This window comes from Macaca fascicularis, chromosome 12, assembly GCF_037993035.2.
Source record: "Macaca fascicularis isolate 582-1 chromosome 12, T2T-MFA8v1.1".
Classification (NCBI taxonomy): Eukaryota; Metazoa; Chordata; class Mammalia; order Primates; family Cercopithecidae; genus Macaca; species Macaca fascicularis.
Genome location: NC_088386.1, coordinates 64753654 through 64774832, shown reverse-complemented (window position 1 = coordinate 64774832; position 21179 = coordinate 64753654). Strand labels below are relative to the sequence as shown.

The window sequence follows — 21179 nt, the reverse complement described above, 5'->3', positions numbered from 1 at the left end:
TGTTTCCAATGCATATGAGACTCTAATGTCTTTGTGTGTGCTTGTGTGTGTGTCTGCCGGTATGTGTCCAGGTATAGGGACTGCTGATGGCATTGCCTTTGATTGGATTACTAGAAGAATTTATTACAGTGACTACCTCAACCAGACGATTAATTCCATGGCTGAAGATGGGTCTAACCGCACTGTGATAGCCCGCGTTCCAAAACCAAGAGCAATTGTGTTAGATCCCTGCCAAGGGTATGCCATCATCTTTGTTATATTTCTGTCTGCTTATTTCTGGAAAGAGTGGGGCCTGAAATTGTGTTCATAGATAGCCAGTGTGTTATGGGCTTATAACACCATGGCTACAGATCCAAGGGTGAAAGCATATTGAATGATTTTACCTGGGAAGGAGGGTGCAGCGTGTAGCTCCCTTTGATGGCAGAAAGGTTGGCAACATACTAGGAAGTCAACACCCTGACTCAATAGATCCCTTTTGGATGAGTTGTGTAAGTAGAAATGGAGTTTCTTTTGCCATGTTACTGGCAATTTGCAATTAAAGAATGTTGTCCTTTTTTTCTTTCTTTTCTTTTTCTTTTTTTTCTTAAGGACTATGAGGTTCCCTGTGAATTAATTATTGACTCCTTTTGTACGACTAGGTACCTGTACTGGGCTGATTGGGATATGCATGCCAAAATCGAGAGAGCCACATTGGGAGGAAACTTCCGGGTACCCATTGTGAACAGCAGCCTGGTCATGCCCAGTGGGCTGACTCTGGACTATGAGGAGGACCTTCTGTACTGGGTGGACGCTAGTCTGTAGGTGTCTCTGGTTACTCATGTGGGTGTTAAGAAGAGTTTTTCCTCCCATTTCCAAAGAAGAGGGATTTGCATCATGTGATGAAAAGATAATATGCCAGATAGACATTGCCAAAATATAGAATCACAGTTTTAGGAACTATGTTTATATTGTAACTTGGTGAACATACCTGTGAAAATTTATCTATATCATGCATTGAATAATTATGAACTAAAAGACATCTGAAGGTGCATTGCTAAATATATCTGTAATTTCAGCTATAATTATAAATGTATTTTCTCAATTTAGAATTACAAATGAAATTACTCAACTTACATTCTGCAGGCCCTAGGTAACTGCCATAAAATCTGAATGACTTTTAAATGCCCATTGATATTAAGATTTTTTCTGGGCTTTAGCATTCAATGTCTTTTAGAAAAGTATTTTCTTTATTCTTTGACTTTTGGTCATCTTTTCAAATAGACCCTTTCTTCTCTGGCAAGCTTCTCCTCAGCACATTTCTTAATATTTTCCTTTTGTCAACTCTAATTTTGTATGTAACTTCTCCAAGTACCCCCCATGTGTCTCACATTCCAGTCATCCTAATGGAATAGTTGAAGGGATGAAATGATTTTGTTTATTATAGCTGGTGTCTACATACTAGGAATCTTACATTTTCCTTGCATATTTCTTTGGAATTTTAGTCTTGTGATGCCAAGCTCCTAACCTCCTGATCTTTTGTTTATTCTCCTATTTGAAACAAAGCAGTGATACTTTGGGTCTAAGCTTGGATTATTCTAGGTAAATGCTTCAAGGTACTCAATAAATGTCAAATCGAAAAAGTCACTAAGGAAGTGGGATGGAAAAGTTATTGTTTTATTGAGAATCTGCTATGTGCTCAACACTGAGTTCCATGCATTACATGGATTATTTCATGTTTTCCTGTTTCTAATGTCAACCCGGTTCCTTTTTCAGGATTACTATTCATATTTGGAAGTCAATGATTTTATAAAGTCTATTGTTTGATAAGCAAACAAGACCTCCCATCTCCAGAAGAAACATTTCTAGCTGCCATATGCCCCACTTGAAAAGAAAGTTGGGGGCTTGTGTAAACAATCATGAGGCACATGTATTGGGTTGCCAGTTGAAAACTTAACTCATTTGAGATTTCAACTTCTTAATTTTTTTTTTTTTTTTTTTTGCTTCATTTTAGGCAGAAGATTGAACGCAGCACTCTGACGGGCATGGATCGTGAAGTCATTGTCAATGCAGCCGTTCATGCTTTCGGCTTGACTCTCTATGGCCAGTATATTTACTGGACTGACTTGTACACACAAAGAATTTACCGAGCTAACAAATATGACGGGTCAGGTCAGATTGCAATGACCACAAATTTGCTCTCCCAGCCCAGGGGAATCAACACTGTTGTGAAGAACCAGAAAGAACAGTGTAACAATCCTTGTGAACAGTTTAATGGGGGCTGCAGCCATATCTGTGCACCAGGTAAGGCATTGACCATGAAAATTAAAACATGGAGAATAATGATCACAATACAATTGGTAAGGAAGGCTGAAGTTCTCACAGGAGAAAAAAAATTCAAATTCTCCTTGATTTCAGGGTAATTTATAAAATAGACCTGGGACTATATTTTGAGAAGAAGACTTGGCAGGCTTCCTTTCTATTCTATATGGAGCCCTTTTATGAAAGCATTTTATTTTATTTTATTTTATTTTATTTTATTTTATTTTTGAGATGGAGTCTCACTCTGTCGCCCAGGCTGGAGTGCAGTGGCAGGATCTCGGCTCACTGCAGCCTCCACCTCCCGAGTTCATGCAATTCTCCTGCCTCAGCCTCCCTAGTAGCTGGGACTACAGGCGTACACCACCATGTCCAGCTAATTTTTGTATTTTTAGTAGAGATGGGGCTTCACCATGTTGGCCAGGCTAGTCTCAAACTCTTGGCCTCAAGTGATCCGCCCACCTCGGCTTCCCAAAGTGCTGGGATTACAGGTGTGAGCCACAGTGCTCAGCTTATGAAGGCATTTTAAATACAAGCTTGATGGAGTTAGAAAGAAAGATGAAGGGCTTGGCTGCCCAGCTTCATGTCTTGACTAGGAATTCTGTCAATGAGCTTGCCTTCCTTATAAAAGGATGTACATTTTCTGCTTAAGAGGTATTATTTATAGTTTGAAATATTTCTGGTGGTATTTGCGGGTGGGATCATATGTGCTTCATTGTGCATTTTATAAAGAACAGCAAATTCATGGGAAGATGTGCCTTTTGATGTTGTTGCTTTGCAAATTTTGCTGAGAAGAGACGTTGATATTTCCTGTTGTTTAGAAGGAATCGGCACATTTATTAGAAATTGGTGATTGCTCTTCTTGATGGAAAAGTAACTCAGAATATAGTTAAAAGGTTAATGGGCAGAATTTCCATGGCTTGTCTTAGGGAGCATTTAATGTAGAAGCTGTTGCAAGTGCTATTGTGTAGGGGACAATGTGAACGGTGGCTGCATCCATCTTTTGCTTCTTCTGGGATTATCTTTCTTCAGGTCCAAATGGTGCTGAGTGCCAGTGTCCACATGAGGGCAACTGGTATTTGGCCAATAACAGGAAGCACTGCATTGTGGACAATGGTGAACGATGTGGTGCATCTTCCTTCACCTGCTCCAATGGGCGCTGCATCTCGAAAGAGTGGAAGTGTGATAATGACAACGACTGTGGGGACGGCAGTGATGAGATGGAAAGTGTCTGTGGTGAGTTGGGCTCTTGGCGCTTTTGGTAGGAGCTAATGGCATCTTGATGTCAAGTGTTTGGTACGGAATCCAGCTGTGTGTGAATGGGTTCGAACTGTGTGCCTAGGCATCCTGGTAGAGCTGAAACATGTTTGCTCTTATAATCCAGACTGTTTCTGTTAAATCACCCCTGTAGTGGTTAAGAGCATGAGCACAGTCATCATCCTGGTGATTGTATTTTGTAATCTGTATAGCCCTGGGAAAGTTACTTAATATCTCAAGCCTCAGATGTCTCATCTGTAAAATGGAGCTACTACTAGGGTTCTTGTGAGGAGTAAGAGAAACAATATGTAAAAAACCCTTAGCATGAGACATGGTGCATGCTAAGCCTGGCTTAGCTTGGGACTAAGGAAATGTATCATTTTTACTAATTTTCATAGCACAAAGGTCATTATTTCAATAATTTTATGAAAATAACTTCCAATCCTCAGCTTCCATCTGAATAGAGTGAGTAAAACACAGTGGACTTTCTCAGGGAGTTCTGAGGTTGGTTACCTTTTCCTAGCAGACTGTGATAGGGGCTAGGAGTTTTTATTTTCCTGAAATAAACTATAATTGCTTGCTTTTCTGTGATTTAGATAAATTGAGATTATCGAGAGAATGACTTTGATTTGTGCTGAAATTACTTGATTTGTACATAAAACAATTTATTTAAAAAAGGTATGCAACATATTTTGCTTAATCTAACTAATTAAAAGTGTTATCTCACTTTGCATGCAGTCCGTTTTGCAGCGTTTTTTGCCTTGGAAGGTAAATTCAAAGTGTCCCTTTTATTTAATTGTATCTTTTTAAAAATTAGGATAATGCTTTAATCAAGAGGGTTTGTTCTCATGTTTTTCCTCTTCTTAGCACTTCACACCTGCTCACCGACAGCCTTCACCTGTGCCAATGGGCGATGTGTCCAATACTCTTACCGCTGTGATTACTACAATGACTGTGGTGATGGCAGTGATGAGGCAGGGTGCCTGTTCAGGGACTGCAATGCCACCACGGAGTTTATGTGCAATAATAGAAGGTGCATACCTCGTGAGTTTGTCTGCAATGGTGTAGACAACTGCCATGATAATAACACTTCAGATGAGAAAAATTGCCGTAAGTTTATCTTAAGTGCTTATTGTGATTTTGGGTCTGAAGTCTTGGATCATGGGAGATGAAATTATTATATAAAAACAAAGGCTTTCCAAAAAAGATAAAACCGAAGTATTTATCTAAGATGTAAATTTTTGGCTAGGCACGGTAGCAAGTATCAACAACTACCAATCTTGTTTCATTTTTCTCTCCTTTTTTCTAGTATTTTAAAGTGACTCCTAGACATGCACTTCACTGATAATATTTTGGAAAACAACTACTATGCTGTTATAATGCCTGGCAAAATCAACAGTACTTACTTAATATCCCTGAGTACCTAGTCCATGTTCAGATTTTGTCGCTTATCCCCAAAATGTATTTTTACTGTTACTCTGTTCAAGTTAGGGTTCAGATGAGATCTACATATTGATTTTGATTGTTATAATTCTTCAATTTCTTTTATGCCACAACACTTCCCACTTTTTAATGTCATTGATTCATTAGAAAGATTGGGTGATTTGTCCTGTAGAATATCTCACATTCTGGATTTGACTAATTGCATAATTGATCCATTTAATTTATCTTATCCCTCTTATTTCCTATGAACTGGTATTTAGACCTAGAGTTTTGATCGTAACAGGTGCAATTCTTTGGGTAAGAGTGTTTCAGAGGTGGAGCTGTGCGTTTCCTGTTGCATCACCTCATGAGGCACATGATGTTGGGTTGCCCCACTTTAAGTGGATTCTGGCGTCAGCCTGAATCTTCTCTTATGAAACTCCCATCCTCCTTTCACCCAATGGTTTTAACATCTATGGGTAGTTGTTCCATAAACCCATTATTTCTTTAAGGGTTATGAAATGGGCACTTTAAAATTATAGTATTCCTGCCACATTTATTAGCTGAAGTTTGATAAAGAAGACGTTTCCCTTGTCAGCTCTTGTGGGTAATTATAATCTACAGGATAAATACCTTTTGCTTGTCAATTTTCAGAGTAATGAGTTGATGACACAGGATAATTAAGTTTTTGTTTAGTTTAGTTTAGTATTATATTGAACTCTTTGATCTTTATGTATTTGATAAGTTTTAATACAGTGCTGTCAACTGTTCTTTTTAGTGCCCGGTTGTCCAAACTTAGGCCAATGGGAGTCCTTAAGTTGGATTTTCTGTTCTTTGACATGACCCCAATCCATCTTCTTATAGCTCAAGCTTGTCTTATATTTCCTGTCCCAGTCCTGGAATTAGCCACTTTTCCAAGGAGACCTCATTCCCTTTGTGATTCTTAGAAATTATCACAGGGTTGAGGTGCTCATTCCTACTTAGCTTTCATTGCTTCTAGTCCTTTTCAATGGTCAGAGCTAGGAAATACAGCTTTTAAGGAAAAAACTTTTTTTTTTTCCCTTTTCTGAGATGGAGTCTCACTCTGTCGCCCAGGCTGGAGTGCAGTGGCATGATCTCAGCTCACTGCAAGCTCTACCTCCCGGGTTCACGTCATTCTCCTGCCTCAGCCTCCTGAGTAGCTGGGACTACAGGTGCCCACCACCATGCCTGGCTAATTTTTTGCATTTTTTAGTAGAGATGGGGTTTCACCGTGTTAGCCAGGTTGGTCTCAATCTCCTGACCTCGTGATTCACCTGCCTCGGCCTCCCAAAGTGGTGGGATTACAGGCGTGAGCCCCCGCGCCTGGCCAGAAAAAACTTTTTATTGATATTTCTCATTTAAATTTAAGATTGCAGGTTGTTTACATTTTAGATTTTATAATCACATCTCTTCTCATGCTTAAAATCATGGTTTCTCTTGACATGAATGTAGTTACTTGTTTGTTTTATTATATAGTAATTTCAAAATGCCTATAATAATTTCAACATTATTATAACCACTCAAATAATACTATTAACACTAAATCTACTAAATGCAAGATTCTTCTTGCATTTTAGATTATGTCCCACTAGAAATATGCAGTCAAAATACTGATTTTAGAGATACTTGAAATTTTTTTTCTGCAGGGTTATTCTATCAACTTGATATATAGTTAGCTTCATCTATTGCTCTTTCTAAATATTTTTTTCTCATTTTTATTTTATTGATTTTATTTGTTCAAAATAACATACATAGTTCCAAAGTTAAAACTACATGACGAGGTGCATTTACAGAAGTCCTTCATTTCTTCCTCTCCTTTCTGCTTCCTCTGTACTCTTCTCAATCTATCCAGAGAGATGACAATTTTTGTTAGTTTATCTTTTCTTTGTTGTTTTTGTTTTTAGTAGAAGCATCTCTCTCTTGCTACACACACACATACACTTATATTGTCATTTTTCTTACACAAAAGATAGCCTACTGTTTTGAATCTTGCTTTCTTACTATTAACAATATATCCTGAAGATCATACTGTCATTACTTATCAGTATATAGAAATCTTCTCTATTCCTTTAATAGCTACATATTACTCCATTGTGTGGAAATGCCATAGTTTATTTTACCAAGAGTTGGAACTCTCGTTGATACTATTAACTAATGAAAACAGTTGATTTAAGTTACAAATCAGTATCTCCTCTCCCTTCTCCCCAGTATCAGCTGGAAATATGTCTTTTTACTATAGAGTCTATAAGTAACGTAAGTGTCATGAATCTTGCCTTTCTGATAGCTTTGAAAATGCCGCCCTCCCAGTGGTTTGATTTCTACAATAGATCTGTTAGCATGGATACTGTTCATAATACATATTTGATGGATATATTCCAAATATTTATCTGGTTGTCTTTTTCAAGCTGATCGCACTTGCCAGTCTGGATACACGACATGTCAGAATTCAAATATTTGTATTCCTCGCATTTATTTGTGTGACGGAGACAATGACTGTGGAGATAACAGTGATGAAAACCCTACTTATTGCAGTGAGTAAGATAAAACTGCTTTTCTTTCCATTGTTCCAGAGATGCACGTTGTGAGCTAATACAAAAATATGAAGCTTGCGTATCTGGGCTGATTTCAATTGTCATTTCACATTGACCTTCTAAGTAGAGGTGGTAGGCAGCTGCTTTCGTATGTGATTGCATGGGTATGAGAAACTCTTTCTCTCTGTTCCCTGGCTGGAATTCCCAGACCCCGAATATTTCTTCCAGAGATCTGCTACTATTGGAGAGCCATTTCTCCCAGTGTTGAAAGCCTTTCACCTTCATCTACTTAGGCAGAATTTGCCTGTTAAACCTTTATAATTTACTCTTAATATTATTATAGTGGCTATTAGTAACTGAAAACAATTTTTTTTTTCAGACAGCCTCACTCTGTCACCTGGGCTGTAGTGCAGTGGCATGATCACAGCTCACTGCAACTTCCGCCTGCTGGGCTCAAGCCATCCTCCCACCTCAGCCTCCTGAGTAGCTGGGATTACATGCATGTGCCACCACGCCTGGCTAATTTTTGTATTTTTTGTAGATATGGGGTTTCGCTGTGTTACCCAGGCTGGTCTGGAACTCTTGGGCTCAAGCGATCCACCCGCCTCAGCCTCCCAAAGTTCTGGGATTACAAGTGTGAACCACCGTGCCTGACCAGTAACTGAAAGTATCTTTATATCTCCTAGGTACATTTGAATTTCAGAAATCTCTATTTCATATTTAGCAATTTGGTTCATTCAAACAATTTCCTGTATTTATAGCTCAAATTAAAAAGCCTTTCTTAAGTTTGATAACTTTGAGACTATTACTATAAATAGTTACATAATTTAAGGATTTAGTGATTGCCCTTCCCTGTTCTGGGTATATGTAGTTAAACTCTTGTCAATGGTCTCCTCCCAAGAAAACCAAAGGACATCATAATTATTTGTCACCAAGCTAGGGTACAGCACAGGAAGAGGAATCTGTTGTAATAACAGCAGCACAAGGAAGCAGAATTCAGGATGCCGCCACCAGATAGGGCTAGACAGATAGGAGTTATTGCTGACTTTCCGGGGACCTCTGCTTCCATGTCGGTTCTCCTCTGGCAAATCATCAGATATCAGGGGCCAAAGCAAGAGAGCCTCATAGACCAGAATAATTGCAAGACTTTAATTAGATGTGCACCCACATAACAATTTGGAAAATGCATATGACCAGAGCTACCTAAAGTTACTTGAGAAAAGAGTCAATGTTCAAACACAGGCAGAGTTCCCACTTACTCAACTAAAAGTCTGGTATTCCAAGGATGAATAAGAAGATAACTTTGCCAACTTTCTAGAATTATTATCTAACATGGCTAAAAGGTTGTGTGTGGAGGGAACTTAGATATGGTCATATTATTGTTTTGCTTTTAATTATTATTGCAATGGAATTTATTTAATTTTACATTATAGTAGAAAAAATAAAACCAAGACTTATAATTTGTGATTTCATTTATCACAAAGATAGTTCTTTGGTATTTCTAACAAATACAATTTTTTTTTTTTGAATTCTGGAATCCAGAAAAAACAATTGGGGAATTGGGGCAGGACTGACTTCCTTCTGTCTCCTGTACTTCTCCCTCCCCACAGAAAGCTTACACAAACACCCCTTTTCCAGGCTCAGTCTTCCTTTTTTGGTAACTATTATCTAGCTCAGAGATAGAGGCAGGTTAAGACTGATGGGAACATGCTTGCGTTTTGCTCATGGGTTTTATCTTCTTTCCCTCCTGCAGCCACTCACACATGCAGCAGCAGTGAGTTCCAATGCACATCTGGGCGCTGTATTCCTCAACATTGGTATTGCGATCAGGAAATAGATTGTTTTGATGCCTCTGATGAACCTGCCTCTTGCGGTAAGAGAGTAAGCAAGCATGAAAAACATCACGATGCAGCTAGACAACTTCAGTCTCTTCCAACCACTTCAAATACAGACCAGGGTCATGACTGCTGAATGCTTGCACTTCCTGTCCTAGCTTTCATCTGGAATGCTGACACTGCTCAGCGGATATTCATTAAAGACCTGTTAGTGCAGAGCACGGTGTGGGGAGCTGATCAGGATGTGGAAGCTGCTGATTGATGCTGATAAAATGAAATTATATTGGTGATGCACCTAATACAGTGCTTAGCTGGTAGAACTTAATTTTAGTTGACTCTCAATTGAAGTTTCTGAATTTGGTTGAGTGCTGGCCCAGAAAGCTGTCAGAAGACCCAAAAGTGATTGGAGTAATATACTTGCGGAAGGGGCATATTAGGGGCATGCATCCTCTTCCTGTTCTGTCTCTGTGCACAAGAGGCCCAAGAAGTTGCAGGGGCCTTTGGTTGTATTCCTGGGGACAGTTATGCCCTGTTTACATTTGGAGTCTGCTATTGGCCTTCACAAATTCTAATCTATATCCGTGCACATTTTTTACATCGTTGTAAAAATATAAAAATACAATCTTCTACTTTGCTTTAAAAAACCTGTCAATAAATCATATTGCTATTTAGGAGTCAGAAAACTATGGCTGTGGGCCAGGTGCCTGTCTTTATAGATAGCATTTTACTCAAATGCAGCCCCATAACATCTATGGCTGCTGTCCTTCTACAATGGTTATGTCCAGTAGGTGCAACAGAGACCATAGGGCCTGTAAACCTAAAATATTTACTACCTAGTTAAGAAAAAGTTTGCTCATCCTTGTCTTCATACTCCTTTTAATGACCATAATATTCCATTGAGTGGTTATAGTATCATCAAGTTGACTGCCTCTATTATTAAACATTAGGTTTCTTTTATTTTATTTTTCTATTGTATATATTGTTGCAGTAAATATTAACACCACATTTAAAACATTTTATTTTCAGGATATTTTCTTAGGATCATTAGTATAGTTTTATAGCTGAAGTCGAACTATTTTTGATTCCAATTTTCTCTCAGGTTTAAATTCTGTGTTGGAGAGTGGTATATGGAGTGCTTCACTAAGTTCTTTTTCCCCAACACTGAAAGTTTTATAGAAAGCAAAGGACACATAGAGTTTTGAGGACCTGTAGAGAAAATAATTAATAACTACCAGATGAGTAGAATAGTCTTAGAGATTGGTTCAAATGTGTGAATTATTGGTTCAAATATATGAAGAATTAATATGACTTTTTAAACTTCTCTATGGTGATGAGAGTCATAGTAATAGCAATGAGTACCAATGACCTGATCTATTTAAATAAAATTTAAGCATATAACCTACATATGAATATGTCCTCATTGTAGTAAAATAATAATATTCAGAAATATATTTTAAAGAAATAATACGATGTGCAAAAAAGTAAAATTTACATTTTTTCATCCTTCTCCAATCCCCTCACTCCTCAAAGATAATCACTATTAAGGATGGGTGTGAATTCTCCTTACTTTTATCTTTTATATATCTTACTTTACTTTTATATATCTTGATATATAGTTAAAAAAAAAAACAGATGGGGTGTTACTATACATATTTTCTGCAATTAGCTTTTATTTTTTAAGCTTAATATCATGTCAGCAAATGCAGACCTGCCTCATTCCTGTACACTGCCAAAGAATACTTTGAAATATGAATGGTCTCCATGTATTTTTATCCTTTTCCTAGTGGTTGGACATTTAGGTTGTTTCCATTTTTTCACTATGAAAAACAGTGCCAGGATGAACATCCTTTTAGAAACCTTTTTGTGCACATGTAGAAAGATCCATATAGTCTAGATGTCCACAAGTGGTGCTGCTGTGTCAAAGGGGATATATCTCTTCAAGAAATCTGGGTCAGGCCGGGTGTGGTGGCTCACGCCTGTAATCCTAGCAGTTTGGGAGGCCGAGGTGGGCAGATCACGAGGTCAAGAGATCGAGACCGTCCTGGCCAACATGGTGAAACCTGTCTCTACTGAAAATACAAAAATTAGCTGGGCGTGGTGGCAGGTGCCTGTAGTCCTAGCTACTCGGGAGGCTGAGGCAGGAGAATCACTTGAACCCGGGAGGCAGAGGTTGCAGTCAGCCGAGATTGCGCCACTGTGCTCCAGCTTGGTGATAGAGTGAGACTGTCTCAACAACAAAAAAAATAGGTCTGGATCAATGTACACACTTTTCATAGCAGCTTCTAAAAGAGCCTGTTTCTTCTTACTGTTATGATTAGGCTATGTCTTTATCAGTTGCAATTGTATTTTCTCTCGCCTTAGGCTAATTCCAGTACACCCTGGGTTTGGGAGCCTATGACACCTTGATTAGTTAAATAGGAACATGTGGGGTTAGGGTTAAAGAATCTGAATCAGTGATGGCTAATTTGAAGTGGAAGAGTGACTTATTTTCATTCAGTATTTATTGAACAGCCATGTTCTAGGAACTTTTGGGCTGTGCCAGTGAATAAGACAACAATCCCTGCCCAAATGGGCTAATATTCTAAAGAGGGGAGACAGGCAATCAATCAGTAAATTGTCTAGTATGTTGAAAGATGGTGGTAAGTGTTATGGAAAGAAGGAAAGGGAGCAAGGAAGCGGGGATGGGGAGTGCAGGCCAGGGAGAGTTTGCACGAAACAAAATGGTTTTGGATGAAAAGTAGATTTTAAAATAGAAACGTGTGAAATAGTAGTTAATTCCTATCTTTCCTGGGAAAAGAAATGTTCTTTCTCTACCATACCCATAAGGGAATATTGTATCTCATTTTAGTCACCAAAGATAATTAGGGCTTTGCACTGTCAGTTGACTGCTTTTACCTCAAACTGTTGGTCACTGGTACTAGTCTTAATGGAGGACTACCCTAGATGTGTATAATAAAATAATGCTCTGGTTCAGGTTGTCTAGACAACCCATGCTCCAGCCAGCTTGTCTCCAGATTCCTGGACTGCAAACCACTCTTTTCACTGAGAATGCTATTGATCTTTTCAGGTCACCCTGAGCGAACCTGCCTCGCCGATGAGTTCAAGTGTGATCGGGGGAGGTGCATCCCAAGCGAATGGATCTGTGATGGTGATAATGACTGTGGGGATATGAGTGATGAGGATGAAAGGCACCAGTGCCGTAAGTGAAGCTGATTAATTCCTCTGCAGAGTCACATTCCAGGGAAAGGCAGTAGAGTTGTTTTTCTGTGTTTGGAGAGTACGATCGAAGATTTCTATTTAATTGAATGGACACTGATAGAATGTTACCTTTGTTTCTCCATGCTGGGAGTGTTTGATATCATCCACTTAAATGCTTCAGAGTAATGAAAAATGACTTTATGTTTACTTTCTTTCTCTTACATTTGGCTAATGGACGTAACATCCTACATTTCTAGGGAAAAAAAAAAACCCACAAATACTTGGTTGGCTACTTTATTTTTTATTTTTCATTTTTTGAGACAAGGTCTTACTCTGTTGCCCGGGCCAGAGTGCAGTGGTGGGATCATGGCTTAGTGCAGTCTCCACCTTCCAGGCTCAAGCGATCCTCCTATTTCAGCCTCTCAAGTAGTTGGGATCATAGGCCCACCACCATGCCTGGCTGATTTTTTATATTTTTTTGTAGAGATGAGGTCTCACTACATTGCCCAGGCTAGTCTCAAACTACTAGGCTCAAGCAGTCCTCTTGCCTTGGCCTCCCAAAGTGCTGGGATTACAAGCATGAGCCACTGCACCCAGTGGTTGGCCACTCTTAATAGCAACCTTCACAGTATAACAATGGACTGCTTCTAGTTTCCTTCGTCACCTTAAAGCCGTATGGAGGGAGGGGTGTTACGCCTCTTGAGTAGAAAGTGGAACATCATTTTCATTACCAACAGGGTATGGAAGTCTTAGCTAGTCCAAGAATTAATCAGAATGTCTTTCTATGGTAGGGCAATAGACTCAGTGACTCCCTGCTGCTTGCATCTGATGGCACCCTCCTGTGTTGTAACTGTGGGGGTGGGTCACAACTCCACATTTACTCTATCCACCCTGTCCACGGACGTGGGTGGTTGACAGCTGCACATACATGGATTGTGGCGTGTGCATTTTTCCCAGCTGTCTTTACCAACATCTCCTTCTTTCTTTTGTTTCCTATTCACCCACAATGAGACTGGATAAAACACCTGTTCTTTTATTTTGTGGACACTAATGACTCGATGTCAGTATCTCATCTCTTTCCTCATAGCATCATGGTTTCTGACAACTCTGTTAGCATATGCCTTTCCTCTCCACCCCAATACTGCTTGGGGTGGTAGCTATAATGTAGTTGAAAAAGCACCAAATTTGGAGGAGAAAGACCTAGGTTTGAAGCCCTAGCTCTTCACGTAGTTCTATGACTTTGAGACATCCAGTTAACCATCTTGGGCTTTAGTTTTCTCATCTATACAACTGGTGTAAAAATACCTATCTCACGTTGTGCTTATGTGATTATACTTTGTAAACTAAAAAAAGTTACCAAAACATAAGGCGTTTGGTGTCCAATTAACAAAATGGTCGTGGCTTTCTGAAGCCCTAAGGGAAAAAGTATGACCATTCTAATGTATTTTATGGAAAAATAAATGAGTCGTTTTATTATATTGATTTCTTTGAAAAAGCCAGGGTCCAAAGCAATTAAAATGGAACCTTTGGAGATATTTGTATTATGATCTATTATTATAGTAGCAATGTAATTTGTCTACGTGTTTTCCTCCCATTTCCTTTCATCCTTAGAATGGTAAGTAACATTAAAGCAAAGAGAATTAACTGCTGCACTGAGCTCTCGTGCTTTCTGATTCTTGCATGCTTTGGTTTCAGATAATCAAAATTGCTCGGATTCCGAGTTCCTCTGTGTGAATGACAGGCCTCCGGAAAGGAGGTGCATTCCCCAGTCTTGGGTCTGTGATGGCGATGTGGATTGTACTGATGGCTACGATGAGAATCAGAATTGCACCAGGAGAACTTGCTCTGAAAATGAATTCACCTGTGGTTACGGACTGTGTATCCCAGAGATATTCAGGTGAATTGAGGATTCAAAAGTTACCCAGCAAGCCTCAAATGTCCATGGGAGCTGGGCTCACTTACCTATTAGGCACAGTGGCCACAGTGCCCAGGGCCCATGTTGCTTTTGGTGGCCTATGAAAATGTTTGGATTTCTTTTAAAATCAAGAGGAAAAAAAAAACCTTTTACATCAAAGAAAGTATTTTAATATATAATATTAACATATCTGGGTTTATACCAGTATGACTGCATTAAAATGAAAAGAAGTTAGATACTTAAATAAATTGTTAATATATAATATCATTAACAATTTAAAATTAAATATAATTTTTGATATTTTTATGGAGGAAGGAGCCCAAGAAGGCAAAAATGCCTAGGGCCTGTGAAAGACAGAATCTGGCCTTGCAAAGGGGGCCGGGGAGATTAGTGGAGAGGGCTTGAGATAAGAATTCTTTCTTGAAGCTAGTGACCTGCTTAATTTTCCACTTGGAATAGAGGCATTGGTATTACAAGAATGGTTTCACTCTCCTTTCTCTGCTATAAGAAAAATAACAGCATAAGCATGGTGATAAATAGAGCTTGGCTCTTAGGCTCAGGGTCAAGGAGAGGCAGGTGGAGTGAACTGAGACAGTGTCTCCAACTAAGGATGCAGACATTGATCAATATCACGCAGGAGGGCTGGGAGGCCAGATTTTCTGATGCAGTTTTTGAGAGAAGTTGGAAATCTGGATTTTCATATGAAATAGTCTGATTTTAAAGCTGGAAGCAAATTTTAAAATTCTTAAAACACTGTGTGGGTCAAACAGATTCAGCTCACAGCCTGCTGGTTTGGGGGACCTCTCCTGCAATGTTCCACTGTTTGACTTCTTACCTCTTTCTCCAAATGAGCCTCTTCAAACAGTTCATATACATTCTTAACGTCCCAACTTCTCGTCATCTCACTTAACAAATACTTGGATTATGGAAGGAAATGGAGAAGAAGAACAATTTGTAAGTTTCAATCCTGATTGACTAGGAGAATAGTAAGAGCATTAGCAAAAGTAGGGGAGTCCAGAAAGGAGCTTGCTCAAGGTGGAAGGTGAGTTTGACATAGTAGGACTTCCTGAGGTGAAAGTATGTCTTAGGCATTTGGGCACAACTGGAGCCATGAAGAGGTACTGCTTGTGCCAAGGACTGTTAAGGGACACACAGGCACATTGAGAGCAACAGGAATGGCCAGTTTACATCATGCGAAGGAAGACAATAGGAAAGATATACTAAGTAGGCACAAGATCAGAGCAGCAGAGTCGCAGGGGCCATTGACTGGAGGGGCGGACGGCTCATCAACAGGCGCTAATGTACCACTGGAGTCCAGTGTGGTGTACGATTGTGTGTTTATTGTGGTGGTCCTGAGGAAGAAGGAGGAGGTGAAGGAGCAGGGACTCAGCAGTAATTTAACAAGTGGATAAATGCTATCAAGAAAATATACTCTGTGCGTGATTCATCCTCTGATGAGTGGACATTGCTGAGAGGTGGCAGTTTGTGAACTGACAATCCAAAGACATTGAAGAGATGGAGCTGCCTTCTTTTGTAGTGAAGCTGCAGTAGAATATGCTTTGTATTTAAGTAATAGGGATGTAAAGTGTAGATTTTTATTTTTTGCAGCTAAAGTGGATAATTCTTTGTCTGTATTTTCTCCCTACTGCTCAAGAGTTCTATTGTGTTGCACTTCTATAGTTTTTGTGAATTTGGTAAATAGCTAATAGCATTAGTCTTAGATGTAAATATATTCTGAATACCTAGGCTTAGACTCTAGGCACAAGAACTGTAGCAGGTGTTGATTTTGATCAGACTCCAAGTTATCTCCTTTATTCCTCCCATTCTGAGCTTTCTGGGTTCTTCCTTTATCGTTACTATGACCTCACAGCACAGTAACATTTCCTCCCTCCCTTTCTTTCTTCTTCCCTTGTTCCTTCCTTCACTTTCTCTCCCTTTCTCTCTCTCTCTCTCTTTCTTTTTTTCCTTGAGATTTCTGAATTTCCTTGGAAAGGGATATAGTAGAAGAGAAAAAAAATACTGTTTGTTTGAAAACCTGAGCTATCAGCTTTTAAATAAGTCCAAAATCTGTGTGTCTGGAGTAGCCTCCACTAGGTGTGCTGTTAGTGTGCATCTCCTTGCTTGCTTGGCAGAAAGTGTGCTCTCCATCTTGTACAGTGGGACAGGAGATCATTTTTCCTATTGACTTTTTTTTTTCTCTTGACTCATTACTGATGCTGCTGAAAATCATAGATGATAAGACTGAGGGACGACAATTTGGTGGTGAGCGAGAATACTGACTTGCAATAGTGTCTGAAAGCTTGGTGATTTGCTTGGTGACTTGTTTTTCCTCATACATTGGATCTAAATTAGAGAAAGGAAAGCACTGGTGTTTTCAAACCATTTGGAAATGAGTTAAATAGCTCCCGGGAGACCAAATGGAGCCGAGCCAGTCTGCCTTGACCACAGCTTTCTTCACAATTATGTGCACACATTTTGCTGTAAATCATGTTGACAAGGCCCTGGGTTTATGGATGGCAGTGCTGGTTAGCAGGCCTGGTTATAGGTCAGTCGTAAAACTGACCACATTCACTGTTGTTGCCTTCACATCTCGTAATGCTCTATGTGTCACTCCTATGCTTTCTATGCTAAATTGTTCAAAACCATTAGCTTTGTTCATTCCTATCAAAGATTCCTTTATGCTTATGTGAGACCCCCTTTAGACATCACAACTTTTATGGGATCTTGGAGTAATATGGAGAAGAAAGGCCAGTTTGGCTCACAGAACTTCAGGAAACTATATTGTTATAATGATGCCTGTGTATGTTAGGTCTCGAGATAGCTTCTAGTACTACAGCATGCCTTCTTCCTTGGCCAGTGTGCCATACTAACCTACTAGCTTGCTTTCATTTACATCACCATGAAGACTCACATCTCATGATAGATGGCAAGAGTGTAATGAAAGATGGAAGGAACAGGACTAACAATGTAAACGTTATTCCAGTGGGAAGATATGTGTTCTTAGAGGACACACCCAATAATATTATTTATAATATGTAGCACTCACCCTATGAGTATCCACTTGGGTATGGGCACTTTTATCATGTGATTACCCAGTACATTGCCAGTACCCACTGGCTATCTCATTATCTGTTGAACATAGATAGTGCCAGTGTTCATAAGCTGTCTCATAGATCTGATGTATACCAAAATTACAAAAGTTGTATTTAATTAGTTTATCAACTAAGGGAAAAATGAATACAATTATTTTTAATGGCTATAGACCTCCTAATGGTCTATAGCTATTAAATGGTAGCATTTAATGGTAGCATTTCTAATGGTAGCAGCCAGCCCCTGAGGAAGTTGTATGGAATGCCAAATATTGGATTCTTCTGGAATTGGTGATTAGTGGGGTAGATGAAGATGTTGGGGGAAAGGGGACCAAGGACACTGGTGATCTTTTTTTTATTATTATATTACTTTAAGTTCTAGGGTACATGTGCACAACATGCAGGTTTGTTACATATGTGTACATGTCCCATGTTGGTGGGACACTGGTGATGTTTTTAAAATGGTTGATCTGGCATTTAGGTAGATGGAGAAGGAAACAAAGCTCCAAGTGGGTAACAGTTGAGGTTTATTGTCAACCTCTCTAAAAGTGGTACTGGATCTCATGATACAGGTGTGACCGGCACAATGACTGTGGTGACTATAGTGATGAGAGGGGCTGCTTATACCAGACCTGCCAGCAGAATCAGTTTACCTGTCAGAACGGGCGCTGCATTAGTAAAACCTTCGTCTGTGATGAGGATAATGACTGTGGAGATGGATCTGATGAGCTGATGCACCTGTGCCACACCCCAGAACCCACGTGTCCGCCTCATGAGTTCAAGTGTGACAATGGGCGCTGCATTGAGATGATGAAACTCTGCAACCACCTGGATGACTGTTTGGACAACAGCGATGAGAAAGGCTGTGGTGAGTACAACAGAGGATTTGGGGAAAGGATACAGGGGAGACTGAATATGGATTCTTAACCCTTTATGACTTAGACTTTGCAACCTGTCCTCTAACTACAAAGTTACCATAAAATCACTATTCCTGGTATAGCAAAAGGTACCAAGGTTTTTTGGTATATAAGATGGGGACACACATTTTTTTGGACCAATTCTTTACTTAGATAGTCATTAGAGAGAACAGAAGATGGACAAATATTCAGGCCATCATTTAACATTGCCAAATAAGGTACTCGAGAATGAAGAGAACCATGTTGATTCTCTTGAATCCCTGTAATGACTTTTTGCCTGAAGCATCCCTCTGCTAGGACTCCTTGGCCTGTTCTTCATTTTTGTCCTCAGGTAATTGAATGGGAGAGTTTAATATCCCTCTCACCCCAACCACCGCAAGTAAAGCAGTTGAGAATCCATAACATGGGTATTTTTTGCTTAGCACCATCTTGAACTCCTTAATATTGGCAATTCATCCTGTTTGTGGTGTTTAATCCTGGTAATCATTGTTTCATGTATGTTGGTATTGTCTCTGTAATAACAATTTAAATACTTTGAGAGAGAGACCATATCATTTCATTTATTTTGTTTTCTTTATTTCACTGGTTAATCGTCAGTACTCGTTGAAAGTATTTGCCTAATTGACCCGGAGGTATATAATGTAGTTTTTGTCCTTATATGAAAGATAAGATTCATATGAAATAACATTAAAATTAAATGCTAGACAGAAACTGCTGTGGAAATGTAGAGAAGAGAATATCTAGGCATAATATTAAAAAAATCTGTGCAGCAAACCACGATGGCGTGTGTTTACCTGTTATAACAAACTTGCACATCCTGCACAGATACCCCTGAACTTAAAATAAAAGTTGAAGAAAAAAAATGAAAAAAATTTAAAAATCATCTAAAACTGGCTTTTGTTCCATTATAAGAAAAACTTCTACAAATTTCTACCAAAGTTTCAAAAACCATTTAATAATTAAGAAAAATGTGTGCTATATTATACATTTATACAAAAATCATATGGAAGTTTTAAATGTTTAGTCCTAATTCATATAGATTCCCATTGCATTTTAATTAATTTTGCCTTACCTAAACTGTAAGAATTAAATTCCCAATAGTACAAAATTGAAATTAAAATTTTTAGTTTGAAGAGGAAGTGATCTCATTAGGTCTCTTCCAAACCTATGAAACATTCACTCTTACAACTAGAAGGAGTCCTAGTGATCTTCTGTACCCTCTTCTCTTTGCAGATGATAAGACTGTAGCCCATAGACAGGAAATGAATTGTTTGGGGGGTGCACGGTAAACTAGTGGCAGAGCTTGGTCTGATATTTGGATCATGGATTTTGCAGTGCATGAAGTTTTAATCTATTGCTCCTTGATGAATAGAGAACTAATAAGAACATGCACTCCTCCCTCTGTAGATCATTTTTGGGTGAGGTTGCCCACGTGTTACAGGACCAGCCAGAGGGACATGTAGTGTTGTGTTGCACCTAGTGTTGAGCTGATGCCATCTTGTGAGAGGCAAATGTGTGTATCTCTTTGTGGTTCCGTGTTCAGTGATGTCACACTGGAAGCCTGAGCTTGACCATGGTGTGAGCAGTCACACTGGAAAATGCTACAAATCAGAGCATTTAGAAAATTTTCCCTGAGCCCTGTTTGACCAGCACACTGGCCAGCCTCTTTTCTTCTCCTCTTCTTTCTCATTTCTCCTATATTAGTTGTTTAAACTGCTGATGAAGGAGTAAGTTGGTGAGGAAGTTGAAAAATAGTGACTTTTCAATAATCCACAGTATTTGGAAGTCTCTGTTGTCTGTCTTAGCATGGTTCATTAAGAATTGGCTCTATTTAGTAGAATGTTGACTTTGAGCCATTATAGTGAGTTGGTTGTTGATATTTTAGGATCTCTAAGAATTGCCTTTTACCTACAGGTGTTAATGAATGCCATGACCCTTCGATCAGTGGCTGTGATCATAACTGCACAGACACCTTAACCAGTTTCTATTGTTCCTGTCGTCCTGGTTACAAGCTTATGTCTGACAAGCGGACTTGTGTTGATATTGATGAATGCACAGAGACGCCTTTTGTCTGTAGCCAGAAGTGTGAGAATGTAATAGGCTCCTACATCTGTAAGTGTGCCCCAGGCTACCTCCGAGAACCAGATGGAAAGACCTGCCGGCAAAACAGTAACATCGAACCCTATCTCATTTTTAGCAACCGTTACTATTTGAGAAATCTAACTATAGATGGCTATTTTTACTCCCTCATCTTGGAAGGACTGGGCAATGTTGTGGCATTAGATTTTGACCGAGTAGAAAAGAGATTGTACTGGATTGATACACAGAGGCAAGTCATTGAGAGAATGTTTCTGAATAAGACAAACAAGGAGACAATCATAAACCACAGACTACCAGCTGCAGAAAGTCTGGCTGTAGAGTGGGTTTCCAGGTAAGAAAACACTGATGAGCTTTTTAAAAGTTAAAAATTAAAAAAAAAATTCTAACCATGTTTTCATGTTGATAGGAAATTAATTTTTCAACTTGGGTTAATATGCAGATACATTCAATGTTTCTGCAGGTTTATTTTCTGCTTTGTATCTGATACTCAAATGAGAGATACAGAAGAGAATATCTAATTATTTTAAAATTTATAGTATCATTTTTATGGAAAGAGGAATTGCAAGGGAAGAGAATTCACTGTTCCTGGCCATTCACTT

General features: G+C 39.1%; 1 protein-coding gene across 1 annotated transcript in view; it reads left to right on the top strand.

Moving 5' to 3' along the window:
- Window positions 1-21179, top strand: part of LRP2 (LDL receptor related protein 2) — a 213793-nt gene that overhangs the window by 137491 nt on the left and 55123 nt on the right. The window contains exons 40-50 of the mRNA XM_005573401.5: window positions 72-237; window positions 639-797; window positions 1991-2280; window positions 3328-3531; window positions 4420-4662; window positions 7401-7526; window positions 9280-9399; window positions 12429-12560; window positions 14255-14456; window positions 18136-18431; window positions 20395-20911. Of these exons, the coding sequence (XP_005573458.3) occupies window positions 72-237; window positions 639-797; window positions 1991-2280; window positions 3328-3531; window positions 4420-4662; window positions 7401-7526; window positions 9280-9399; window positions 12429-12560; window positions 14255-14456; window positions 18136-18431; window positions 20395-20911 (2455 nt within the window). The remainder of the gene's footprint in view (window positions 1-71; window positions 238-638; window positions 798-1990; window positions 2281-3327; window positions 3532-4419; window positions 4663-7400; window positions 7527-9279; window positions 9400-12428; window positions 12561-14254; window positions 14457-18135; window positions 18432-20394; window positions 20912-21179) is intronic.